The sequence below is a fragment of the Glycine soja genome, chromosome 9, assembly GCF_004193775.1.
Source record: "Glycine soja cultivar W05 chromosome 9, ASM419377v2, whole genome shotgun sequence".
NCBI lineage: Eukaryota > Viridiplantae > Streptophyta > Magnoliopsida > Fabales > Fabaceae > Glycine > Glycine soja.
This window is the reverse complement of record NC_041010.1, coordinates 6264853-6289356: the sequence shown is the minus strand read 5'-3', so window position 1 is coordinate 6289356 and position 24504 is coordinate 6264853. Positions and strand designations below refer to the sequence as shown.

The 24504-nt window shown below is 37.3% G+C and overlaps 1 protein-coding gene across 1 annotated transcript; it reads left to right on the top strand.

The window, feature by feature from the left end:
* Window positions 1-1013: 1013 nt before the first annotated feature.
* LOC114367652 (diacylglycerol O-acyltransferase 1C) lies at window positions 1014-23805 on the top strand. The gene is made up of 16 exons (XM_028324836.1): window positions 1014-1721; window positions 2223-2303; window positions 2433-2506; window positions 2620-2695; window positions 2880-2947; window positions 3689-3812; window positions 4114-4212; window positions 6214-6315; window positions 6431-6567; window positions 19542-19623; window positions 19735-19755; window positions 20094-20156; window positions 20760-20807; window positions 22938-23000; window positions 23305-23358; window positions 23466-23805. Exons 1-16 carry the CDS (start codon window positions 1365-1367, stop codon window positions 23568-23570), a joined length of 1554 nt encoding a protein of 517 aa, XP_028180637.1. The 5' UTR covers window positions 1014-1364; the 3' UTR covers window positions 23571-23805.
* Window positions 23806-24504: the final 699 nt, after the last annotated feature.

Genomic DNA, 24504 nt, shown 5'->3' with positions numbered 1-24504 from the left:
GAAGTATTACTACTAATGAAACATCATTGCTTTTTCTTAAAGTAAATGTCAAACACCCGTATTAATATTAATACCTGATTAAGTATTAAAACGGAGGCTAAAACCGGTTTTACTTTGGTTTATGTTGCAGCTTCCATTTGTATTCAATGCGTGACGAGTAAAGAGCCCGAGATGTCCATTTTGGGAGCATTGTCCTGCGTCCCAGAGATGTCCATTCTTTGGCTATAAGCTATGCCAACTGCACTTTAAAAAAAGGTTTTATATTTGTGATTAACAACGCATTTACTAAGCAAAGGATTAGGCTCGGAAATAATAGCTGGTCATGGAGCATCACAAAAAAAAAAATGAATTTAAAATTAATAATTAACGCATTCGAAGGGAATAATAGCAAGAGCTTATTCATTAACAGATATTCAAAACTCAAAAGAGCGTAAAACACCATTTGGATGCTCATTATTCAGCCGCCATTATGGCGTTCAGTTGATATTTAAGTACCACCTAAACAGAATAATAGTCTAAGTAAGCCTTAAAAAGAAAGGAACAAAAATAAAAAAAAATGCAAACAACAACCTAGTGCGTGTTTAATTTAGCGTTGCAAACAAACATGATCGTGTACAAGAAGTTAGATGATAAAGTAAACATAGTCTTACGGCTTAAAGTATATGCTCCCATGACGCAGCAATTTAAAAGGTAGCATTTATTGCTTCAGAAACAAAAGTCCGCGTTTACGTTACGTGTCAACCGAAGGCTGTGCCTCCCGCGTAATTTTCTTCACAGGAATGGATAGGGAATCTTCCAAGACACAACCTCATATATGCTCTGCTCTCCTTCAATGATGTTTTCACCACCTTCCCCTTCCCAACGTCTCAAATACTTCCATCATAATAAACAAACAACCACACCCTAAAACAAGCAAAGAAAAACTCAAATAATAATAATAGTAAAAAACAGAAGGCAAAACAATATTTCAAAATCTTTTTTTATTGATAAATATTAATTTTTTTAGTTGGAGAATTTAACTCATATTTTTCTTCTTTTACCTTTAAATTAATCTTATAACTTTAATATTCTAAATTCCCTCACTTCTTCTTCCTCGCACCACACGACGACGCTAGACCCTCCCCCATTCTTTTTTTTCCCTTTAATTCCCCTGACGCCATTCCGCGAAATTTCGCTCTTATATCCCACGACCTCGTTTCCAATCTTTTTTCTTAATTGATTCTGATTCTGATTTCTTTCTCTTTTTCTCTCTCCCTATATAAAAGACATTCGCAGTCTTTTTTACATTAAAAGAATAATCATTTTTGCACTGCCACGTGAGTGCCGTGTGGCGAAAGAGTAAACAAAACCGTTACTCCCTGCCGATGGCGATCTCCGATGTGCCTGCAGCCGCTGGCACGACCGCCACTACCACCAGCGACTCAGATCTCCGACAGCCTTCTCTGCGGCGCAGGTCCTCCGCCGGAGTCCTCTTCGACGCTGCCAGAGATTCCGGCTCCGACAATTCCCTGACCGGCAAAATCACCGACGACGACAACATCAAAGATCACAAGCCGAATAATCACGCAGCCTCCGACGACAATGTGGGCGCCGCCGCCAATGACGCTGGGCAGGAGCACCGACAACCGGTCGCCGATTTCAAATACGCTTACCGTCCCTCCGTTCCCGCGCACCGCAGAATCAAGGAGAGCCCCCTTAGCTCCGACAACATCTTCAGACAGGTACATCTCTCTCGCTGGTTCACGATTCCAATCGTGCATGGCACGTCGAATTGACGAAAATGTAAAATTGTAGATGTAGCTCGTCGAATTGCACTGGCGACCTAAACAGCTTTCATGATTTTGTAGTAATAATAATAACAGTAGTTACAAATATGCAGTGAACTATACTCTGTTTTGAAAATATAATTCAAGTTATAAGAGAAATTGTAACGTGCGTGTGTATAAATGATAGTATTTTTTATTTTTATTGGCAAATGTTAGTTTGTTAAAATTTTAGTTTTGTTAGTAGAGTTGATCGAACTCCCCACCTTTCCTTTCCTCTCTTTCATTCTCCCTTAAGCATCCAACTCACCTTTCCTCTCTTTCCCAACCTACTCTTTATTGGTATGTGAGGTGCATGCTTAGTTGTTTTGTTTGTTTGTTTATCTTTTGGCCTCATCTATAGTTCTTTCTATTTTTTATTTTTACTAATAATTGTCATTGTTAATCAATGAATTACAGAGTCATGCAGGACTGTTCAATCTCTGCATAGTAGTGCTTGTTGCCGTGAACAGCAGACTTATCATTGAGAATTTAATGAAGGTTTGCCCCTCTTCCCTCTATTTTTCATGTCTATCCTGCAAAATTTGGATTTCCAACTTGTATGCATGCATTTATCTGTGTGCAGCTGTTTTAACTTTTTTGTCATCGGTGTGCATTTATGTTTTGCAGTATGGTTGGTTGATCAAGTATGGCTTTTGGTTTAGTTCAAAATCATTGAGAGATTGGCCTCTCTTCATGTGCTGGTATGTTTGATGAATCCCCTGAAGAGTATACTATGCTTTGTGTATCCATTTTGAGGATTAAATCTTAAATTGTCATTTGACATTCTGGAACGATATCTATGCTTCGTTTTCAGTCTTAGTCTTGCCATATTTCCACTTGCTGCCTTTGTTGTGGAAAGGTTGGCACAACAAAAGTGTATTTCTGAACCAGTAAGTGGTCTGACCAAGTAAGCTTTTATTATATTTTATGAGAAAAAAAATGTTGTGACCACTGACCACCTCAGTTCCTTGATTTTTTTACAGTGACAATTGTTTCAGAATATTACATGAGATATTGTTAATCACATAAATTTCAATAGTTACATACATGTGAATGTTGAATTGAATATTGCAGGTTGTTGTTCTACTTCATCTAATAATATCAACTGTTGAACTGTGCTATCCGGTTTTAGTAATACTCAGGTCAGTGTAGTCTTCAAAATTTATTGCAGGGTTTCAATTTACTTTTATTTTTTATTTTTTTACATTTGTTAGTACACAATAATATATACAAATTTTGGAAGTATTTGCTAATATAATTCGAACTTAACTTGATAAAGGTGTTATAACCATGGAATAATGGCCATTATCTAGGAAGGAATTTTAATAATTTTTTTGGCATTATTTGAGAAGAGATTTAATGCCCTTTGATGAACCTCATTTCAATGTTTGGTTTATACTATGCTGAAGTTAGATTATCTTGATAATTGTTATCATTATAAACACAAAAGGTTATGCCAAGGAAAAATTGAAAAGAATTTTTGTTGCTTCTTCAAATGTACTAATGTGATAAATATCATTAGAAACACAAAAGGTTATGTCAAGGAAAAATTGAAAACAACTTTGTTGCTTCTTCAAATGTACTAATATGATCAAAGAAGAAGCCTAGTCTGTCGAAACTACATAAGGAGTCATTTGCTGTCAGATGCATTTGACTGACATCCATGTAACATTTGCAATCCCTTAATAATTATATGATCAAAGTAAATCCCTATGTTTCCATCAACAGAAAAGGTTACCACATCTTTGGCATTCTTTTTAGAAATTGATTTCCTTGTAAGGGATACAGTAAAGATGTCTGCTTGTTGGTTATAATAGGTAACTGTTCATTTCATTGATATCAATAGCAAAGATAACTTATGAATCTGGTACTTTTCTGTGCAGGTGTGATTCTGCTTTTGTATCTGGTGTCACGTTGATGCTATTAACTTGCATTGTGTGGTTAAAATTGGTGTCATATGCACATACAAACTATGATATGAGAGCACTTACTGTTTCGAATGAAAAGGTAGTGGTTAGTTTTCATGAAAAATAATATATTTAATAAGAGCTTATGCTGTACATTTTATGTGATGGTTAGTTTTTGAGAATGATGAATGACCAAACTGTAGTTGTAGTTTGTGTTCTAAAACTAAATCATATGCAAAATACAGTTTTGTTTTATCATTATTAGAATAACATCTATCCCACTCCCCTCTCCAATCCTTCCTTCGTGCTCCATGCTGATATTCTGCTATAATCTGTTCAGATTAGTGAAAGATAAACATTCTGTTTTTCCCCTTATTCAATAATGATTCCCTGTGTTATAGGGAGAAACATTACCCAATACTTTGATTATGGAGTATCCGTACACTGTGACCTTCAGGAGTTTGGCATACTTCATGGTTGCTCCTACATTATGCTATCAGGTAGTGGAACTTTTTAAGTGAGTTGCTTACTTACTTTCTGTTTGCAAAATTATTTTGATTTGTTGTTGTAGCATTTTTGGATTCAAATCTCTTACTGGCCTTTGTGTACATTTATTTTTCTGATTGAAGCCCATAAGGCATTGTTTTATGAACTTTTTCCACCTATGTCGTTGGTGTGAAATGCATTTGAGGTTTTAAGTTAGAGCTCCAGTCAGAATCCATCACACACACACACACACACACAATTGTACAGCTAGGAATGAAATCCCCATCCTACAAGAATACTGATCTGTAATCATTCAATCTGTGGGATTTGTCCAAATGACTAACTCTTTATTTTCTTCAATAGATGTTATATCTTTCGGAGAATCTCTTCATTTTTTTATCTTAAATTTCCTTTCATCTCCAGATGTTGCCCCTTTAACTTCATTCTTTTCTGATACTATAATCTCTCTCTCTCTCTCTCTCTCTCTCTCTCGATAGACAGGAGCAAATTTTCAGTACTCCTATAGTGCCTACTTTGATCGTTATTACTCTTATTTTGACACTTTTTTTTAATCTCAAAATAAGTTTTAAAATAGGGAAAAAAATAATCATACATGCCAAGTGTAATGCTTTTAAAGGAAGCAGTAAATATTCCTAGAGCACAGGAAATTTTTTCTTAGACAGCTCAACACTTTGCAATACCAAGCACTGCATAATGAAATTTGTAGCAGAACCACCAAAGTTCCCTATCATGCTTCACTGCTACCTTCCATTCATACTAAATTCCCAACAACAAACCTTCCCATTGTAATGAGCTAGTTTCTATCTCATTCTTTTTTAGTTACATCTTCCTCAATCCACTAATTTTGGAGGGGTAAAATGAAACTTGCTGATCTGGTTGCATTTTACAATGGTGGTCGTTTCTCATTTTACCCTGGTGCTACGGATCTTTTAGGAACCTGCTATAACACCACTCAGTGACATAAAAATATAAATGGTGTACATTTGTGGAACTTCACGATACTGGTTGGCTTTGGCACTATGTTGCATGGATACAGGTACAGTACCGGGTATGAGTACAGTACCAGTACCGGGTACAGGATACAAGATTTTTCAAAAATCTAGGATACAGATTCGTTAATATATATTTCAAAATAATATGTATGTATATAAAAAATAGAATTTAATAGGTATGACTAAATCTTCAAGTGGTTAAAAAAACACAAATAAGCATAATTTATAATATAAAAGAGATTAAATTGTTTAATTTGATATCACATTTTAATAGTATTATGATACCATATTTTAACAATTTCAATCTTATCATTTTATCATCAATAGTCACAATAAAAAATGTCTCTATAGCTGGTTTGTTAAGAGAAAGAGTAGTAACTTGAATTTAAGAATGTCAACCTCTTTTATAACTCTTACTCTTTTTTAAGAGATGAAGATTTGTATGCATAAAGAACTAGATGTTCATGTCTCTTTGGATAAAGCATATTTATTTTCGTAGAATGGCTAAAAAAATATGTGTTTCAATTTGTTTTGTAACATACAAACTTAGGTGTGTGCTTTGATAGGTACTAAAAAGTACCCATATGTACCCAAGTGAAATACCCCATTCGTTTTTTGAAAAATAATTTTTGGTACGTACCTGGTACATACTCACGAGTACCTAACAAGTACCGGGTACAGGTACGGGTACATACTCAGTATGTGTATGGCACGATTTTAGAAGTACTCATGCTTCAGAGCTTTGTCAGCTTCAGTTGTTTTTGGTGTTCGCTTTTTAGTAAGAAATCAGCTCTTTGATATTAATTCATCACTTAACCCATAGGGAAAGAGCTGGAAAAGATTTTGCCAGATTTTGTTTTAGAAGTATTTTCTGCTGTTCACTTGTTTTTGCACTTGCCAAAATGCATTTGTGTGTTAACTTTGTTCTAGTAGAAAATTCTGAAATTTTTACTCACATGTATTTTACACTTAAATGTCCTATGTGATGAATTACTGTTATAGACAAGCTATCCTCGCACACCTTCAGTTCGAAAGGGTTGGGTGTTTCGTCAACTTGTCAAGCTGATAATATTTACAGGAGTTATGGGATTTATAATAGAACAAGTAAGCACTATCCGTTAACAAATTTGGGGTTCATCTCTACCCTTTTCCCCTTTAATTTCTATTCATGAATTCTGCTATATTCTGATTTATAACATAATTCTGTTCATAATTGCAGTATATGAATCCTATTGTACAAAACTCAACTCATCCTTTGAAGGGAAACCTTCTATATGCCATTGAGAGAATTCTGAAGCTTTCTGTCCCAAATGTATATGTGTGGCTCTGCATGTTCTACTGCTTTTTCCACCTTTGGTGTGTATTTCCTCTCTCTCTCTCTGTGTGTGCTTGTCTCTCTCTTTTTGAAAAAATATTTGCATGAAATTGCTGTTTCACACCATAAATTGAAGAATTGTAGCTCTCAGTTGTTATTGTGTTTATTGCCGTGAATGTTTATTGTCAGCAGGGAGATTTTTCACCATAAGAATGATTAAACTGTCATTAAAGATTACATCTTTATCATTTTTCAGTCCCTCTCAATGCCAAGATAGCATTGGAAAACTGATAGTATTACCAGAGGGGGAGAGAGCAAAAATAAGTAATTAAGTAAATTCGGCAATGAATGTCAAACAGTGCTTCCAAGCAATGGCAAGCAAACATAATTAATGGCTTGGAAGAAGTGAAAAGAGTGTCAAACAAAAAGAAGTGTGGAACCTAAGCATGAATAACCCTCAAAGTAAAGGAAAAAGGATAGAAAGCTGAATCCATACAGACTAAAATAGGGTCAATTGAACAAATAACGACCATTATATTGCATGTAGTGTGGGAACAGCAATCAAACAGTAGCAAACACATCAAATAGAGACAAACCATAATGATGATGTGGTTGCCTGAAAACTGAAGAAAAATGCCAAACATTCTTTCACACATTGATGATGGTCACTGAGAAAGAAACATGGCAGAACATCAGTGCTTAGAAGGTTAAAATAGATTGTTTATTGCCATAATTTAATCAGTGCACAGTAGGAGAAAACATTGTCATCAGTTCTTTTTATGGAAATCAGCACCAAAATAATGACAGAAAATGGAGAATGGTTCTGACCCCAATTATAAGGTTTAGGTAGAGAAAGAGGAAAAGGAATACTAAACATATTTGGATAAATACTCAATTTAGTCCTTGAATTTGCAAAGCGCTGACACTAGGATCCCTGAATTTTGAAAAAAATAAAATTTTGTCCCTTAATTTGTAAAAAGTGTGACAAATCCGTCCTACCATTTATTTTTTCCGTTAATGTAAACGGCAAAGTCTACGGGGTATCATTGGACCGTTTTGACAATGAGAAATTTGTTAAGTATGTTGCTGACTCGAATGGACTAAATTGTCATCTACAATTTCGATAGACCAATATGTCAGCTTGGACAAATTTCCATTTATTTTCTCTTTCTTTCTCAGATCCCTTTTTGTTTTTCCTCTCCTCTCCCTCTTCCTCACTTCCCTCTCCTTCTGTGCTTCTATGTCAAGGACCACAATGTCGCCGCCGCTATAGTGGTGCTGCAGACATGGTGCGATGGTTCAAGGAGCGACATCGACCTTATGAAGGAGGTAGTGTACACATGGTGGAAGGGGAAAATAGAAAGACAGAAGAGGAAGTTAAACAAAAAGCGCCGTTGCCGGAAATCACTTTCGTTGGCGGCCAACGACGACACTTATGTTGCTTTGAATAACAGCCATGTCGAAGCAGCATTGGGCAAGAGCATGGCAGTTCCCAGTGGCTCGAATCGGTTAAGGGACTTATGGGATTAAGTATGAGTGCCCTTGTTACTCCCTTTTCCTTTTGTTTTGTGTTATGGTGGTTTCTCTTTGGTTAGTTTAGGTGTGGCATTTGGGTTGTTAGAAACCACTGAAATGAAAATGTAATACTAGATTCAGGGTGTATCTGTTCATGGTGGACTAATTTGGCATTTAGTTGTTAAATTCAGGGATTTAAATGACATTAAGTAATATTATTCAGGGGCTGATTTGTCAGTTTTTTTTTATAAAAATGAGACACTGAAAATGGTTCTTGATGATAAGGAATCCAATTGTCAAAGGGTTTGTCTCTCACTCACTCAGAGAAGGCAGGAACACCAAAAGGCACACATGGTGGGCATTGGTGAGAATGGGTAACAAATGTTGACCCCTTTCAATATTATACAAGTTGTAAAAAGTGAAACAAAATTTTCTGACAAATTAGTCCTTCAAATTTTCATATGGCAATTTAGTCCATCCGAGTCAGCAACACACACAACAAAATTTTCATTGTCAAATACATCCAACAATGCCACGTAGACTTGGCCGTTTCGTTTAACAAAGATTTGACGGCAAGGTGGATTTATCGCACTTTTTTCAAATTGAGGGACAAAATTTTATTTTTTCATAATTCAAGGACCCAAGTGTCAGTGCCTTAAAAATTCAAGGACTAAATTGGGTATTTACTCAAATATATTTGGATTATATTGATGTGGTAAAAATGATGTGTTACAGGATACTAATCCATTGGTTCTCTTTATACAAATGATTAGGTCAAATACTAGTGCAATACTACTAGTACAAGCCCAAGCCTGATAATACCATACGTGATACGACTACTAACCCTGATAAATTAAGGTGTAAAAAATAAGGAAACATAATAAAATTAGGAAACAATGTCTACTATTGTTTCCTCTATTAAGCATTAAGTAACTAATTGATTCCATAATATACTCTAAAGATAAAAAGATATTCTGAAATCTTCTAAGATACACAAAAGATATTCGAAGACATTTTGTACATATTTGAACTGATAGAATATCATAAAAGAGAAAGAGAGAGAGTAAAGTCTATTTCTCATATATTGATCTTATCTGAAATAATGAATACAATGCTCTTATATAGAGTAGCAACAAACTATTGCATAACAACGTAACAAACTAATAGAATCCAGCTGGCATAACTCACTTACTAACTATTTACCCTATTCACTCTATTATTCCCCCTTAGAAACTGAGGGTGCATCAAGCAGATTGAGTTTGTTGATCACACGCAGTTTGTCATGCAGAGGGAGAAATTTCACTGCTGAGAGAGGCTTAGTTAGTAAGTCTGCCCATTGATCTTGGGCTGGAACATGCTTCACAATGAGATTCTTGGAGAGCACTTTTTCCCTCACAAAGAATATATCCAATTCCATGTGCTTGGTCCTATTATGCAGCACAGGGTTATGAGCAAGGGTAACGGTACTGAGGTTGTCACAGAGAATTGTGGGAGTGAGAAGTCTGCATTTAAGTTCTTGAAGGAGAGACTGCACCCATAGAATTTCTGCAGCAAGTTGAGCCATACTTCTGTACTCAGCCTCAGCACTTGACCTGGCAACCAACCGTTGTTTCTTAGACCACCAAGATATCAAGTTTGGACCAAGAAACACACATGCTCCTGAGGTGGACCTTTTGTCATCAGGGTCTGATGCCCAGTCAGCATCACAGAACCCAAGCAAAGACAAAGGCTGGTGAGGTGAGGCAGGCTGAATTAGCAAGCCATGATGCAGAGTGCCACTAAGGTACCTCAATATCCTTTTAACTGCCTTCCAATGCTCTTCCAAGGGATTAGATAAAAATTGGCAAACCTTATTGACAGAAAATGAGATTTCAGGTCTGGTGAGAGTGGCATATTGAAGAGCCCCCACAACAGATCTGAACTGAGTGGGATCTGAAACAGCCGGCGAACCAATTTTAGACAATTTGCTTGTGGACACCATAGGAGTAGGCATGCCATTAGCATTGAGCATGTTAATTTTAGCAAGTAAATCTGTCAGATATTTGGCTTGAGAGAGAAGGAGGGAGCCATTAGGCAAGTGTGTTACCTCTATGCCAAGAAAATAATTCAACTTACCCAACTGTTTGAGGGAAAAATCAGTATTCGGATTCTTGATTAAAGCAGTAATAAAGGATGCAGAATTGCCAGTTATGATGATATCATCAACATATACGAGCACCATTATAGTTAAGCTTGCAGTGTGAAGGAGAAATAGACTAGGGTCACATTTGCTAGCAAGAAAACCATGATGCAGAAGGGATCCTTTAAGTTTATCAAACCAGGCTCTAGGGGCCTGCTTTAGTCCATAAATTGCTTTGTTCAACTTACATACAAGTGTCTTGTCAGCAGCTTCAAACCCAGGAGGCTGCAGCATAAAAACTTCCTCCTCAAGGGTGCCATTTAAGAAGGCATTGTTCACATCAATCTGCTGTATAGGCCACTTGTGAGTAACAGCAAGAGTAAGGACAGTTCTGACAGTAACAGGCTTCACCACAGGAGAAAATGTCTCTGTAAAATCAGTGCCAGCTTGCTGATGGAAGCCTTTAGCTACCAGCCTGGCCTTATATTTGTTAATGGAGCCATTGGGGTTCTCCTTCACCCTAAAAACCCACTTGCAGCCAATTGGCTTCCTAGAAACAAATGGCGACACCAAGGTCCAAGTCTGATTCTTTAACAATGCATGATACTCATCTTTCATGGCCTGAAACCAATGGGGAGAAGACAAGGCCTGACCAACTGAAGTAGGTTCCATATGAGTGAGTAAAAGAGTGGGATGAATTTTAGGCTTGGTAATGCCACTCTTGGCTCGAGTTTGCATGGGATGAGTGTTATGAGGATGGATAGAGGGTTGTTGGGGGGTTGGTACAGGGCTGAGAGGAGAACTGGTGGCTGGAATAGAGGATGGAGAAATGGTGCTGGCCTCTGCAATATCAGATGTGATAGGGGTGAGAGAAGAGGGAGTGATGGGAGAGTGTAAAGAAGAATTTTCAGAAGCAGGGGAAGCATCATTGGAAGGTGTTATAATAGGAGAATTGGCAGTGTTAATAGGAGCAGACATAGGGCTGCTAAGAGAAACAGAGGTAATGGGTGTAGCAGGAACAGAACTGACTTGTAAGAGGAATAGCAGATACAGGAACTGCTGGTATAGACCAGGCAGAAGAAGTATGAGGAGATGATGTGGATGTAGCAGAAGAAGAGGGAAATAAGATGGAGTAGGGAAATCTGGTTTCATTAAAAAGAACATCCCTAGAGATGTAAATACGGCCAGTAGCTGCAAGGCATTTATAACCCTTATGAATGGTAGAATAACCAAGGAATATGCACTCTTGGGATCTATAGTCCAATTTATGAGCATTATAGGGACGAAGGAAGGGAAAACAAGCACAACCAAGGACTCTAAGATGAGAATAGTCAGGTATTTTGTGAAGTAGCTTGAAATAAGGGGACTGGTTGGCAAGAGACATACTAGGCATCCTATTAATTAGGTAAGCAGCTGTGACAAAAGCATGATCCCACATTTTGAGAGGTAAGTTAGAGTGAGCTAATAAAGCTAGGCCTGTTTCAACAATATGACGATGCTTTCGTTCAACTATGCCATTTTGGTGGTGGGTGTGGGGACATGTAAACCTATGAGTAATGCCAAGGTTATTGAGATACCTGGTGAAAGGCCTAAATTCACCTCCTCCATCACTTTGAACAACTTTAATTTTACAGTTGAATTGAAGTTCAACCATTGTTTTGAATTGGACAAATTGAGTAAGTGTGTCAGATTTAAGTCTCAAAGGGAAGACCCAAACAAATCTGGAACAGGCATCTATACAAGTCAAGAAGTAGGTATAACCTCCTAAAGATTGGATAGGAGCTGGTCCCCATAAGTCACAAACTACTAACTCAAAAGGTTGAGCATACACAATAGTGGATAAAGAGGTAGGCAGTCTGTGAGATTTGCCTAAACAGCAGGCAGTACAAAATTCAGCTAGAGACTTGGGGGGTATAGGAATATTGCAAGTTTTTAGCACTTCTGCAAGAGCTTGGTAATGAGGATGGCCTAACCTTGTATGCCACAAAGCATATTTGCTGGTAGGTATAATATTAGGAACAATAGAATGTTGTGGAGATTGAGAATTATTAAATGTAGTAGCATGAACAAGAGGTGAATTAACACAGGAAACATTGCTTGTATTCATTGAAACAGAAGGAGTACAATCAGTAATACAATCACTTTGAGCATTAGAATGAAGTAAAGTATTACATGATGTACTAGGATTACAATTGTTTGAACCTAAGGCTACACTAGAATTGAGGCTAGAGAGAGACTTGAACTTGGACACTTGAGACGAGGGACTCTGAAACTTGTAAAGACCATCAGCTTCTACAACTCCACGAAGAAGCACCTCAGAAGAATCCTGAGATTTAACAAGACAAAAGGAAGGATGAAATTCAAAGAAAACCTGATTGTCTTAGGCAAATTTACTAACACTAATGAGGTTCTTGGTGATGTGAGGTACAAGGAGTAAACTGTGTAGAGTGAGTGGTTTGTGAGGAAAGTTAGGGGAAGTAAAATTCATGGAACCTATAGAGTTGATAGACAAACCTTGGCCATTCCCCATGAACACTTGCTCAGAACCAGTCACAGAGTGAGCATCAGACACATTAGAAGAATCAGGTGTAACATGATGCGATGCACCTGAATCTGGATACCACCATTGGTTGCTGAAGGTTGGATCAGAACTGCCCATAAACGCTTGTGGTGGAGAAGGTCTGGGTGCAGCTGGTCTAGGTGAAGCATAGCCAAAAGAAGGTGCATACACCGGTCGAGCATTCATCAGAAATGGATTGAAGGGAGCACGTTAAGGTGAAAACGGTATAGAAGCGGATTGCGAATACCTGTAATAACAGATAGAGGCGTTATGACCACTTTTGTGACAAATCTGACATTGAGACTTACCAAAACGGCCACCTCCACGGCCAAAACGGCCACCTCCACGGCCAGAACGACCGCCTCTGAAGTTATAATTATTGTTTTCAGCATGAGCAGTAACATGACTAGTGCCAGTGGGAAACAACTCTGTAGCAGGAGACGACAGTTCCATCGGAGAAGACGAATCAGACGGCTGAGCCTGCGTTAAATTGACTGACACTGGTTCTGTGAGAATTGCTTTCCGATGCTTCTCCAATCTCGATTCGTGTGCAAGGAGACAGGATTCAAGTTCATCCAAAGAGCTAAGATCTTCCTTACTATTGACAGCAGCAACGATAGGATCATATTTCTCGGGAAGTGCATCAAGGACGATCTCAATTAGGTTACGAAGAGGAACGGGATCTCCAATTGAGATCAAGGATTCATTGATTTCGCGAACACGCTCCATGAACGACTCAATCGTGAGAGTACCTTTGGAGAGACGACGCAATTCTGAGCGAAGCTGACGTGCTTTCGTCGTGAGGAGCGTGGCGAAGTAACGATGCACTTCAGTCCAAACCTGCCACGCGTGCGTGCAGTCAACAAGCTTCGGGAGCAGCGAATCAGAGATCGTGGAGAGAAGCCACGTACAGATGAGAGCATCTTGTTGTTCCCAATCCAGATATGCATCGTTCACCTCACTGAGATTAGGATCGGAAGTAGAAGGGGAACGATGAGGAATCACCGGAACCGTGACGAAGCGTTGAAGCTTGTGGCCACGAACAACACCGTCAATTTTTTGTTTCCACTGCTTGAAATTTTTATCATCAAGCTTGATGGAGATAAGATGTGAGAGTTTGACATGAGAAGAAGGAAACGCGCCGTCGTTGCGAAACGGAGACGCCATAGATCAAGATCACTGGATCGGAAAAAGAGTAGCTCTAGATACCATGATAGAATATCATAAAAGAGAATGAGAGAGAGTAAAGTCTATTTCTCATATATTGATCTTATCTGAAATAATGAATACAATGCTCTTATATAGAGCAGCAACAAACTATTGCATAACAGCATAGCAAACTAATAGAATCCAGCTGGCATAACTCACTAACTATTTACCTTATTCACTCTATTATGAACATTAAGAAATTGTAGGGCTTTACTATATCAAATAGTATGCATACTTTTGCTGTGAGATATCTTCTCATTCTGTGTGCTCTTAATTTCTTTTCCTTCTCATCATTATTAGAGTATGTACTTGTACAACTGTGAAAACAGTTTTGTAAAATGATTGTAAGGGCTGTTAGCTTTTGCTAACAGCACCCCTTTAGTGTTAAACAATAGATTATATGTTTGTAAGGGCTGTTAGCTTCGACTAACTGCACCTCACTAGGATTAGGGAGTCAGAGTCTATTAGTGTTAGTTTAGAGGGTAAGAGGTAAGAGGTCTATATATACCTCTGCTGTAACTAATTCTAACTAATTTTTCAGATCACAATAATAGCAGTTACACTTTTCTCTCATTTCTCTTCTCAGCTTATCAAATATGGTATCTAGAGTCAATTTTTTGTAATCATCGTCCCTTCGCAAGTTCCAGATCAGTGCTTTCATGGCTTCCACTCCTTCGAACCTCGTTTCTCAGTCGTTCCCAAACTCCATTGCCGAAAAACTTGATGACTCAAACTATCTTCACTGGCGTCAACATGTAGAACTAGTTATCAAATCTCACAAGTTGCAGTGTTTCGTTGTCAATCCCGCCACTCCACCTCGCTATCTCACAGAGGATGATCGAATTGCTGATCGCGTGAACCTTGATTATGAAGCTTGGGAGGTTCAAGATCAAGCGCTCCTTGTTTGGTTTCAATCTGCACTTCATGAGTACTTTAGCCTCCATACGAAGTCTCGTGCTTGACAGCTTCGCACTGCAATGCGCACAATTACACTTGACTGCAAATCAATTGATGAGTACTAACACAAAATCAAAGGATATGTTGATAAACATGCTGGCGTTGGAGTTCCTGTTCGTCACAAGGAGTATGTTGATGCGCTTCTCGAAGGACTACTGTCAGATTACGTGCCAGTAATCTCTGTAATCGAGAGTAAGAAGCGCACTCCATCCATTGCAAAGATAGAAGCTTTACTCTATTGGTCATTAAACTTGTCTTACGCTCTACAACAAAGATGCACAGGTGATAAGCTCTACGTCCTTGAACTACACTCAAGGCTATTCGCAACAAAACTCGTATAAAACTGGTGATTCTCGAAGTTCATATGGCCGTGGCGGTGGTTTCGCTGACTGTGGTGCCAGACATGGTCGTGGTGGTGGTCGATTTGCTAACTTCTAGTGTCAAATTTGTCTTAAATATGGACACACTACCAATGTTTGCCATTTTAAGTCTGATATAAATTTTCAGCCCCATGAGTCCATGAGTCTCTCACTTCTCTGATCCTACCACATTCCCACCCATTCCTTACTCCACTAGTTCAGTCAGAGCCTCCAATACCTGGGTTAATCCCAATTCCAAAGTTGTTGTTCCAGGCCCCAACTAACCCAGTGCTATGCTCACAAATTCCTCCTCTCATGGGAATGGTCCTACTGGCTCTACTTGGATTCCAGACTTTGGAGCCAGTTTTCATGTGACTGGTGACTTACAGAACATTAAACAATTCACTCATTTTGATAGACCCGATCAGATTTTCATAGGCAATGGTGAAGGTTTAAGTATCTCTAATATTGGTTCCTCATCCTTTGTGTCCCCTGATGATGCTGGCATAACATTTAAACTTCACAAATTATTACATGTTCCTTCAATTTCGATAAATTTGTCAAGTGTGAGTCAATTTGTCAAAGATAGCTCTGTTTTCTTTGAATTTCATCCTCACTTATGTCTTGTGAAATCTCAGGAGACCAATAAGGTCCTCCTTCAAGAAGTTGTTGGTGCTAATGGACTTTACTCCTTTCATAATCTCAAGCTTCAAGCAAAATCTCGTCTGCTGTTGTCTACCTCAACCTCTGTTTCAAATACTAGCTTCCCTAGTTCAACTGCTATTGTTAATAATAATTCTAGTGTAGTTTCCAATTCTGTTGTTTCTTCTTCTAGTATTACTAATCTCTGACATGCTAGGTTAGGCCACCCTAATGGTCATGTAATGAAAATTGTCTTCACTCATTGTAACATTTCTCAATTAAATAAAAATTTCACAGGTTTCTGTTCTTCCTGCTGTATGGGCAAATCTTATAGATTACCATCTCACAATTTTGTTTCTGTTTAATCCCCTTTAGAGGTTATTTTCACAAATTTGTGGGTCATGTAATGAAAATTGTTTTCACTCATTGTAACATTTCTCCATCGATTAAAAATTTCACAGGTTTCTATTCTTCCTGCTGTATAGGCAAATCTCAGATTACTTGGTTCTCACAATTCTGTTTCTATTTACTCCCCTTTAGAGGTTATTTTCACAGATTTGTGGGGACCTTTTCATGTCACTTCATATGCTGGTTATAAATATCATGTCTCCTTTATTGATGCCTTCTCTAGGTACACCTGGATATTTCCTATAAAGTCCAAGCCTGAAAGTATTTCTATTTTTCAAGCTTTTAAGTCTATGGTTGAACTGCAGCTTAATAACAAAATCAAGAGCATTCAATCTGATTGGGGGGAGGGGTGAATACAGACTTTTTTCTACTCTTCTAGTCTCCTATGGTTTCTCTCATAGACTAATCTTCCCTCACACTCATCACCAAAATGGTGTGGTTGAAAGAAAACACAGACATATAGTTGACTCGGGCCTCACATTGTTGCATCATGCCTCTTTATCCTTGCAGTTTTGGGATTATGCCTTTACTACAACTGTCAATTTGATTAACAGGCTTCTCACTGCTTCCCTCAACTTTGTTGTCCCTTTTGTTACCTTGTTTAATAAGGATCTTGATTATTATTTTCTTAAAACCTTTGGCTTTGTCTGTTTTCCTTTACTGAGATCATACCATACACACAAACTGAATTTTCAATCTCAGGAATGCTTATTTTTGGGGTATTCCTCTTCCCACAAAGGTTACAAATGTTTGTCCTCATCTGGCAGAATTTACATTTCCAAAGATGTTTTGTTTAATGAATTAAGGTTTCCCTCTTCCTCTAAACCCATTAAAAATCTTGATTCCTATTTTAGTCTCAATCCCAACCTTTCTCCACCTTCTGCTACTTCTACCCCTCAATCCTCTCAAATGTCACCCTCTAATTCAGCCTCTATTCCTCTTGTTCCCCCTAGTTTTTCTCCTATACCAGCTCATTCCCCCATCACCTCTATGTTTGTGCCTCATCCATCCACTTCCTCTGAACCTACCTCTATTCAGCCTTAAGTTTCAGAGTCTACTACCCCTTGTGCATCCACTTCAGAGTCTGTTTCAGCACCTAGTTCTATACCCAGTGAATACACACCCTATGCAAACAAGGTCTAAATCTGGAATTCACAATCCTAGACTACATCCTTCTTTATTTCTTACCCATTTTGAACCTAAAATTGTGAAACAAGCTCCAGAAAATACAGATTGGCTTTGCAGCAAGAGTATGATGCCTTGTTGAAGAATAAAACTTGGGACTTAGTTCCCTTACCTCCTAATAGACAGGCCATTGGTTGTAAATGGGTTTTCAGGGTAAAGGAAAATGCTGATGGTTCCATTAGCAGGTTCAAAGCAAGATTGGTAGCCAAGGGATTTCATCAAATTCATGGTTTTGATTTTCATGAGACATTTTCTCTTGTGATCAAGCCAGTCACTATTCGAATTGTTCTCACTCTTGCTCTGTCCCGTGGGTGGCAATTGTTTCAGCTTGATGTGAATAATGCTTTCCTAAATGGGTCTCTTGAAGAGTCTGTTTTTATGATACAACCTCTTGGTTTTGAAGTTGCAGATAGGTCTTTAGTCTGCAAGCTCAACAAAGCTCTCTATGGCTTGAAACAGGCCCCAAGGCAATGATTTGACAGGCTGAAATCTACACTGTTGCAGTTTGGTTTTGTTGGGAGCAAGAGTAATTCATTCCTATTTATCTATCGGCAACAAATGCATATAGTTTTCCTTCTAGTCTATGTGGATGATATAATCCTCACAAGTAGCTTAGCCTCTCTAATTCAGCAGCTCACAAACAAACTACACACTGCATTCTCTCTCAAGCAACTTGGTCATTTGGATTATTTCATGGATCTAGAGATCAAGTACCTATCCAATAATTCTATCCTGATGACTCAAAGCAAATACATTCGTGACTTCACAAAACTCACATGGCTGAGGCTCATTCTATTTCTTCTCCCATGGTCTCCAACTGCAAGTTATCTTGACATGGTGCTGATGTTTTTCATGATCCAACTCTATACAGATCTGTGATTGGTGCATTACAATATGCTACCCTTACTAGACCCAAAATCAGCTTTGCTGTCAATAAAGTTTGTCAATTTATGGCTGCCCCTCTAGACTCTCATTGGGCAGTGGTGAAAAGAATCTTAAGATATCTCAAGGGCACTTTGTTTCATGGCCTACTTCTATTACAAAGCCCTTGGTTATTCATGCATTCTGTGATACTGACTGGGCATCAGATGTGGATGATAGGCGCTCCAACTCAGGGGCTGCTAAATTTCTTGGTCCAAACTTAATATCTTGGTGGTCTCACAAACAAAAAGTTACTGCTAGGTCCAGTACTGAAACTGAATATCGCAGCATAGCTCAAACTTCCTCTGAGTTAACTTGGATTCATGCTCTACTAACAGAATTAAAAGCTCCATTCTCTACTCCTGTGATCTTTTGTGATAATCAGAGTGTTGTCTCTATTGCTCACAATCCTGCATTTCACAGTCGTACAACGCACATGGAAATTGATGTCTTCTTCATAAGAGGAAAGATTCAGGCCAAGCAGCTCTCTATTGTCCATATTCCAGCTTTGGATCAATGGGCTGATGTATTGACCAAGCCTCTTTCTGCATCAAGATTTGAAGTTCTCAGAGACAAACTCAATGTGAAGAGTGTTTCTTCTGAAAACTTGAGTTTGAGAGGGGGGGGGGGGGGGGGGTATTAGAGTAGTTGTACAACTGTGAAAACAATTTTGTAAAATGATTGTAAGGGCTGTTAGCTTTTGCTAACAGCACCCCTCTAGTGTTAGACAGCAGATTATATGTTCGTAAGCTGTTAGCTTCGACTAACTGCACCTCACTAGGATTAGGGAGTCTGAGTCTGTTAGTGTTAGTTTAGAGGGTAAGAGGTCTATATATACCTTTGTTGTAACTAACTCTAACTAACTTTTCAGATCACAATAATAGCAGTTACACTTTTCTCTAGTTTTCTCTCATTTCTCTTCTCAGTTTATCGAATAATCATTAAGATTCTTATTTTATGAAAATAGTATAAATTCCGTGTTCTCTTGCTCAAGTGCTAACCTTTCAAGCTATGATCAATGTGTCTTATTTATAGTTATTAAAAGTAGTATTTTAAAAATTATTCATTTATTGACTTTTTTTATTAAAAAAAAAGTAATATCTGTAGTGGTTTATCCTTAGAGGCACTGTTGCAATGTAGGTTAAATATACTTGCAGAGCTTGTTCGATTTGGTGATCGTGAGTTCTATAAAGATTGGTGGAATGCCAAAACTGTTGAAGAGGTAGGCTCTGTCCTGGCATGTTCTTGGATTGTTTATTTAAAAGCACTTTCTTGAAGAGAACTTATGACTTGTGTTTGCTGAATGTATTTCTGCTGCTGATGCTGCCATCAGTATTGGAGGATGTGGAATATGGTATGTTTCCTTTTCAGATTTGCCTGTGTGAAATGATATACTTGCCCAGTTTTCAGATGAAATTCTTGTCAAAGTATATATATATGTGTGAGATTTTGATATAAATATGCCCATTAGGTATAGCCATGGTATTGTAAGGCTATTTTAACAAAAAAAAAAGAAATTAGGAAGAAAGATAACTTTCAGTATTTTCCAAGTATTCTGTATTAAATATTCCGCCATTTACTTCATATATGGTTCTGAAACCATATGCCAGAACATATCAGCAATTGTTTATAACTTTCATTTGTAGTTCTAAACCATTAATATTCAACTGAAAGGATTTTTTTATAATGCAGCCTGTGCACAAATGGATGGTTCGCCACATATATTTTCCATGCTTAAGGCGTGGTATACCCAAGGTAAAAAGAAGCATCCTACCATATTGCAAGTGGACCCTAAAATGTAATTTTTAGGCAAAATTTAGGCGCAAATGAAGAGCATGTCTTCAAAACTTTCTGTTTTTAGAATATAGTTAGTCTATCATGATAAATAAGTATGTGTAAAAAACAATTTATAAATATGCTATTTAATTAATGTGAAAACAGAAATTAGGTGCAAATGAAGAGTATGTCTTATGTTGAATTGTAACTGTTGTTTTTCTCAATCCATCAGTATTGTAGCTTCTCAGTTTTGTGCTTTGGAAAGCATGAATGGATGTTAAGAACCTGTGAAACGGCAATCCAAACACACACTTAGTTGTTTGTGAAACATTTTCAACTGATATACTATATTCAAACTCAGCATTTTTTGTTTTGTCACTTCAGATATTGAATTTGGCATACCTAGTTACATGAATGATGAATTTGCATGTGGGTTGACAAGATTAAACAAGAATAGTAGAGGAGCTCACTTTATTTTTCTCATGTTCTATAATCTTGTTCTTTGTTATTTTGGGTCTTTGCTTTCAGCTTGCTTTTCTTAGTTCCTTTTGTATTTGTGATTGTGATTTTCATTGTATACAGGGTGCTGCTTCATTAATTGCATTCCTGGTTTCTGCTGTGTTTCATGAGGTGTGTCGTTCATCTCTCTTTCTACTTCCCCAACGAGTAATGATATTTAGACACTCACATATTGCAAACACCTATTTGACACCTTTGTTTTCTCTCAATCTCTTTCTTCATATCATCTATCATACTTATACTTTTCTATCTTCTCTCTTGAGGTATCAAATAGCACATGGGTTTCTATTTATCCTTATCCTTCCCGAATTGTCCTCTCCTTTTTGGTAGTTTGCTATAATGTGATTGAGTAAACAATAAAATTGAATTTAGATTATCTTAATTTTGAAAAACTAGTTTTAATAAAAAATTGGTTTGAAGCAAAATAATTTATGGCTAGATATCTCATATCTCTGTTGAAAAGTAATGGCATACTAAAAAAGGGTAATTAACTCTGTTCACCACATAAGCATCAATGTTTTACTTCTACTCAAACTTCCATTTGAACTAATTATGTAAATTTCATGGAAAATAATTGCCTAATTATCACAATTACGTAAATTCTAAAATTGTCTAATTACCATAATTTAAGTTATCTAACAATATCCAACAACTGCTTAATTGCCATAACTAAAGAACCACTTTGAGACACTAAGGCAGAAGAATCAATAGGTCTAGATAGAACATCCACAACAAAGGGGGTCCGGCCATTCGGGTGGCACACACAATAAAGTAGACCACATAGAATTCAAAGAAGGAACGATAGGAGGACCCAAAATTTGGTTAGAAGAATACTCCGCAAGTAACCCATATAAGGTCAAGGGCATGAAAATGGTCTTCTGGTGTTCATGCTCCTAGGCTAGGGTGGCTGTAGGGGACAAATGCTCTTTGAAGTCATATGAATAAGACTGTGAACTTTGCCTAAATATTCAGTCATAGGACCATCAAGGTGGTGAGGGGCAATGATATTCATGAGGAATTGACGAACCCCATTAAGGCATTGAGTATCATTGGTGTAAAGAACCTGTGGTCTGTTCCCAAACTTCTTGACAAGTCTCTTGAGCACAAAATATATGCTTCAGAGTGGGGTTGAACGGTGGTTTTCAGGACACCACACAGCTGGGCATCAATCTTGTTCCAGAAAGAACGGTCAACACATGGGATAGAATCAACCTTCGTGGCGAGGTGATCAACATAGTCTTGACCCTTATGCCAAACCTTGATCCCATCCAACTTGTCAATAGAGAGTGGAACAGAGACATGGTGAAAATAGGAGGCTCAACCTTGAGAGGGGCAGAAGATGCCATGGGTTAATCCAGACTCCAGAAGAGAGATGTACAGCCTGTAACAGCAAGAAAAAAAGGAAAATAAAAAACCACAAGTTGGGGTAGAGCACAGCGCGAGCATGATTGCGTTTACGGCAACAGGAAAAGGCACAGAAGGCAGCAACACTACCCGGACACCAGATAGACATGGTTTCTGGAAAAGAAAATAGGCACCAATGAACAGTGACTCCCCCAGGAAGGCACGAAATAAGGTCTCGTTAGGCTCTAGAGAGAAAGCAGGAGACATGACTGAATCCATGTCAATGTACACAGCTGAGTGTATTAGTTTGGATAATAATAATTACAGAGAAAACGATTGCTAATTACCATAATTATGTGAATCCTAGGATTTCCTAATGAATATAATTAAAGATATCTAGCTTTTTTTATTTGGTACCCATAACATTTTTGTGGAGTTTCCATTAGATTTGCTTATGATTAATCTCGAAAACTGGTCATCTTTAATAGAATTTTCTCTCTCAATTATGTTTTTTCCATTCATACCAACAACTTGTTGATAAAGATATCTAATTATAGCCAACAATTGCCTAATTACCATAGTTAAATATATCTAAATAAATACTATCATGTTGGAATAATTGATTTTTTAAATCTCTGTGGAAAAAACTTAAACATCAATTAATTTGGACTAGAGGGAGTAAAATATATAGTGGAGCAACCCCTGTAAAGTGCTTAAATAGAGATGCCCTTATATGGTGTTCAGATACTCGGCAGACTATTATGTTTCTAGTTTCTACCAGTGTATTCATACTTATTATTGCCATTGTTTTTTTAGTTGAGTTGAGTCATTTGTTGTACAGCTTTTCATTTTTTCTTCATTTAGCAATTTTGCTCATAATTTCTCATTTAACTGCAGTTATGCATTGCCGTTCCTTGCCACATGTTCAAGTTGTGGGCTTTTATAGGAATTATGTTTCAGGTAAAGGCTTATTGCTATATTCTCTTTTTGTCCATTGAAATTATCTATTTTTAAGCTTCAATTATCAATTTATCATTCAAGTATAAAATTTGCACAAATTTTCGTAGAACAATAAACATCACTTTATATAAGAAACGAAAAGCTGGAGTGAGAGTTTAATTCATGTTATATGGCCAAGTGAAAGATGTTGTTCTCTAGACAAATTTGTGTTATCTTAAGCACAGTTGATAACTTAATTATGATATCTGTATTTTTAGTTCACTTGACATGATAATGACAAATGTCTTTTCCCTCCTCCATCTAGGTTCCTTTGGTCTTGATCACTAATTACCTCCAAAATAAATACAGAAACTCAATGGTATGCCTCTAAAGTGTCATATTTAAGAACTTTGGTCTATTAATGAGGTATCTTATAAACCTTCAAGTTGATTTATTCGTTTTTAATTGTTATTTTATGCATGCCAGGTTGGAAATATGATTTTTTGGTTCATATTTTGTATTCTTGGTCAACCAATGAGCGTACTATTGTACTACCATGACTTGATGAATAGAAAAGGAGAAGTTGACTAAGGTAGCATTACACTGTTCATGTGGATGAGCTTTTGCGTTTTCTGAGTAAAATCGATGTTGATATGTTGGCTTCTTTGTTTTGTATGGGGATCACCACCTGTTTTGATAGTGAGTCCTCTGGGTTGCATTTCCATGTTAATTGCCTAGTCTTTCGAGCTTAATTCATCTTGATGTATTTCTTTGACTTAGTTGCTTTGGCGCTTTTATCATGAAAGCAATTTTGGAAGCAAACTAACGAAATGTCAAACACTAACTGCTAAGGTAACACTAACTACTAAGTTGAGTGATATATAGCTGTAAATGCCAAAGTTGGTTTAACTGTATCTGGTTTCTGGAAGTTCAACCTATGAATCAGTTGGGGATCTAGGATTCTAAGTTAGGAGGGATAATTTATTTAAAAAATAAAATTTAATAATTTTTATCATGAAAGGAGGAAAAAATTAGGTGTAGAGGGTTCAAATATACAAAATTAGGAGGGACAAAATACAGGTATTTAAGATATTTTTATGTAACTTTTTAAAAGTGAGGGAATGCATGTGTACCCCCTAAAATAAGTGTCAATCTGCCATGAATGGTGATGGTTATCATTCAATATGAAACATGTTATTGCACTAATAGCATGTTAATTTCATAAAATGAGGAATTGTTGCGTAATAGTTGTGGTAAAATCGTTGCGAACTGCCGAGCTACATTTGTTTTACCTGATTCTTGAATCATTAAAGGCGGTTCCGTGAGATCTCTCATTCCCTCTTGGCAAACAAGGTTTGGGATTCATTGCTTTATTGATGGCTTTGCGGCTGGCATTTAATAGAAACTAGATTTTGCAACTGTGCACCTGTAAGTATTTTTCTGTTGTGATATCAATTTTAACTTTTAAAATTCCACTATATTAAGTCAATTTTTGAGATTAAAGAAAAATATTTTTGCATTTTTT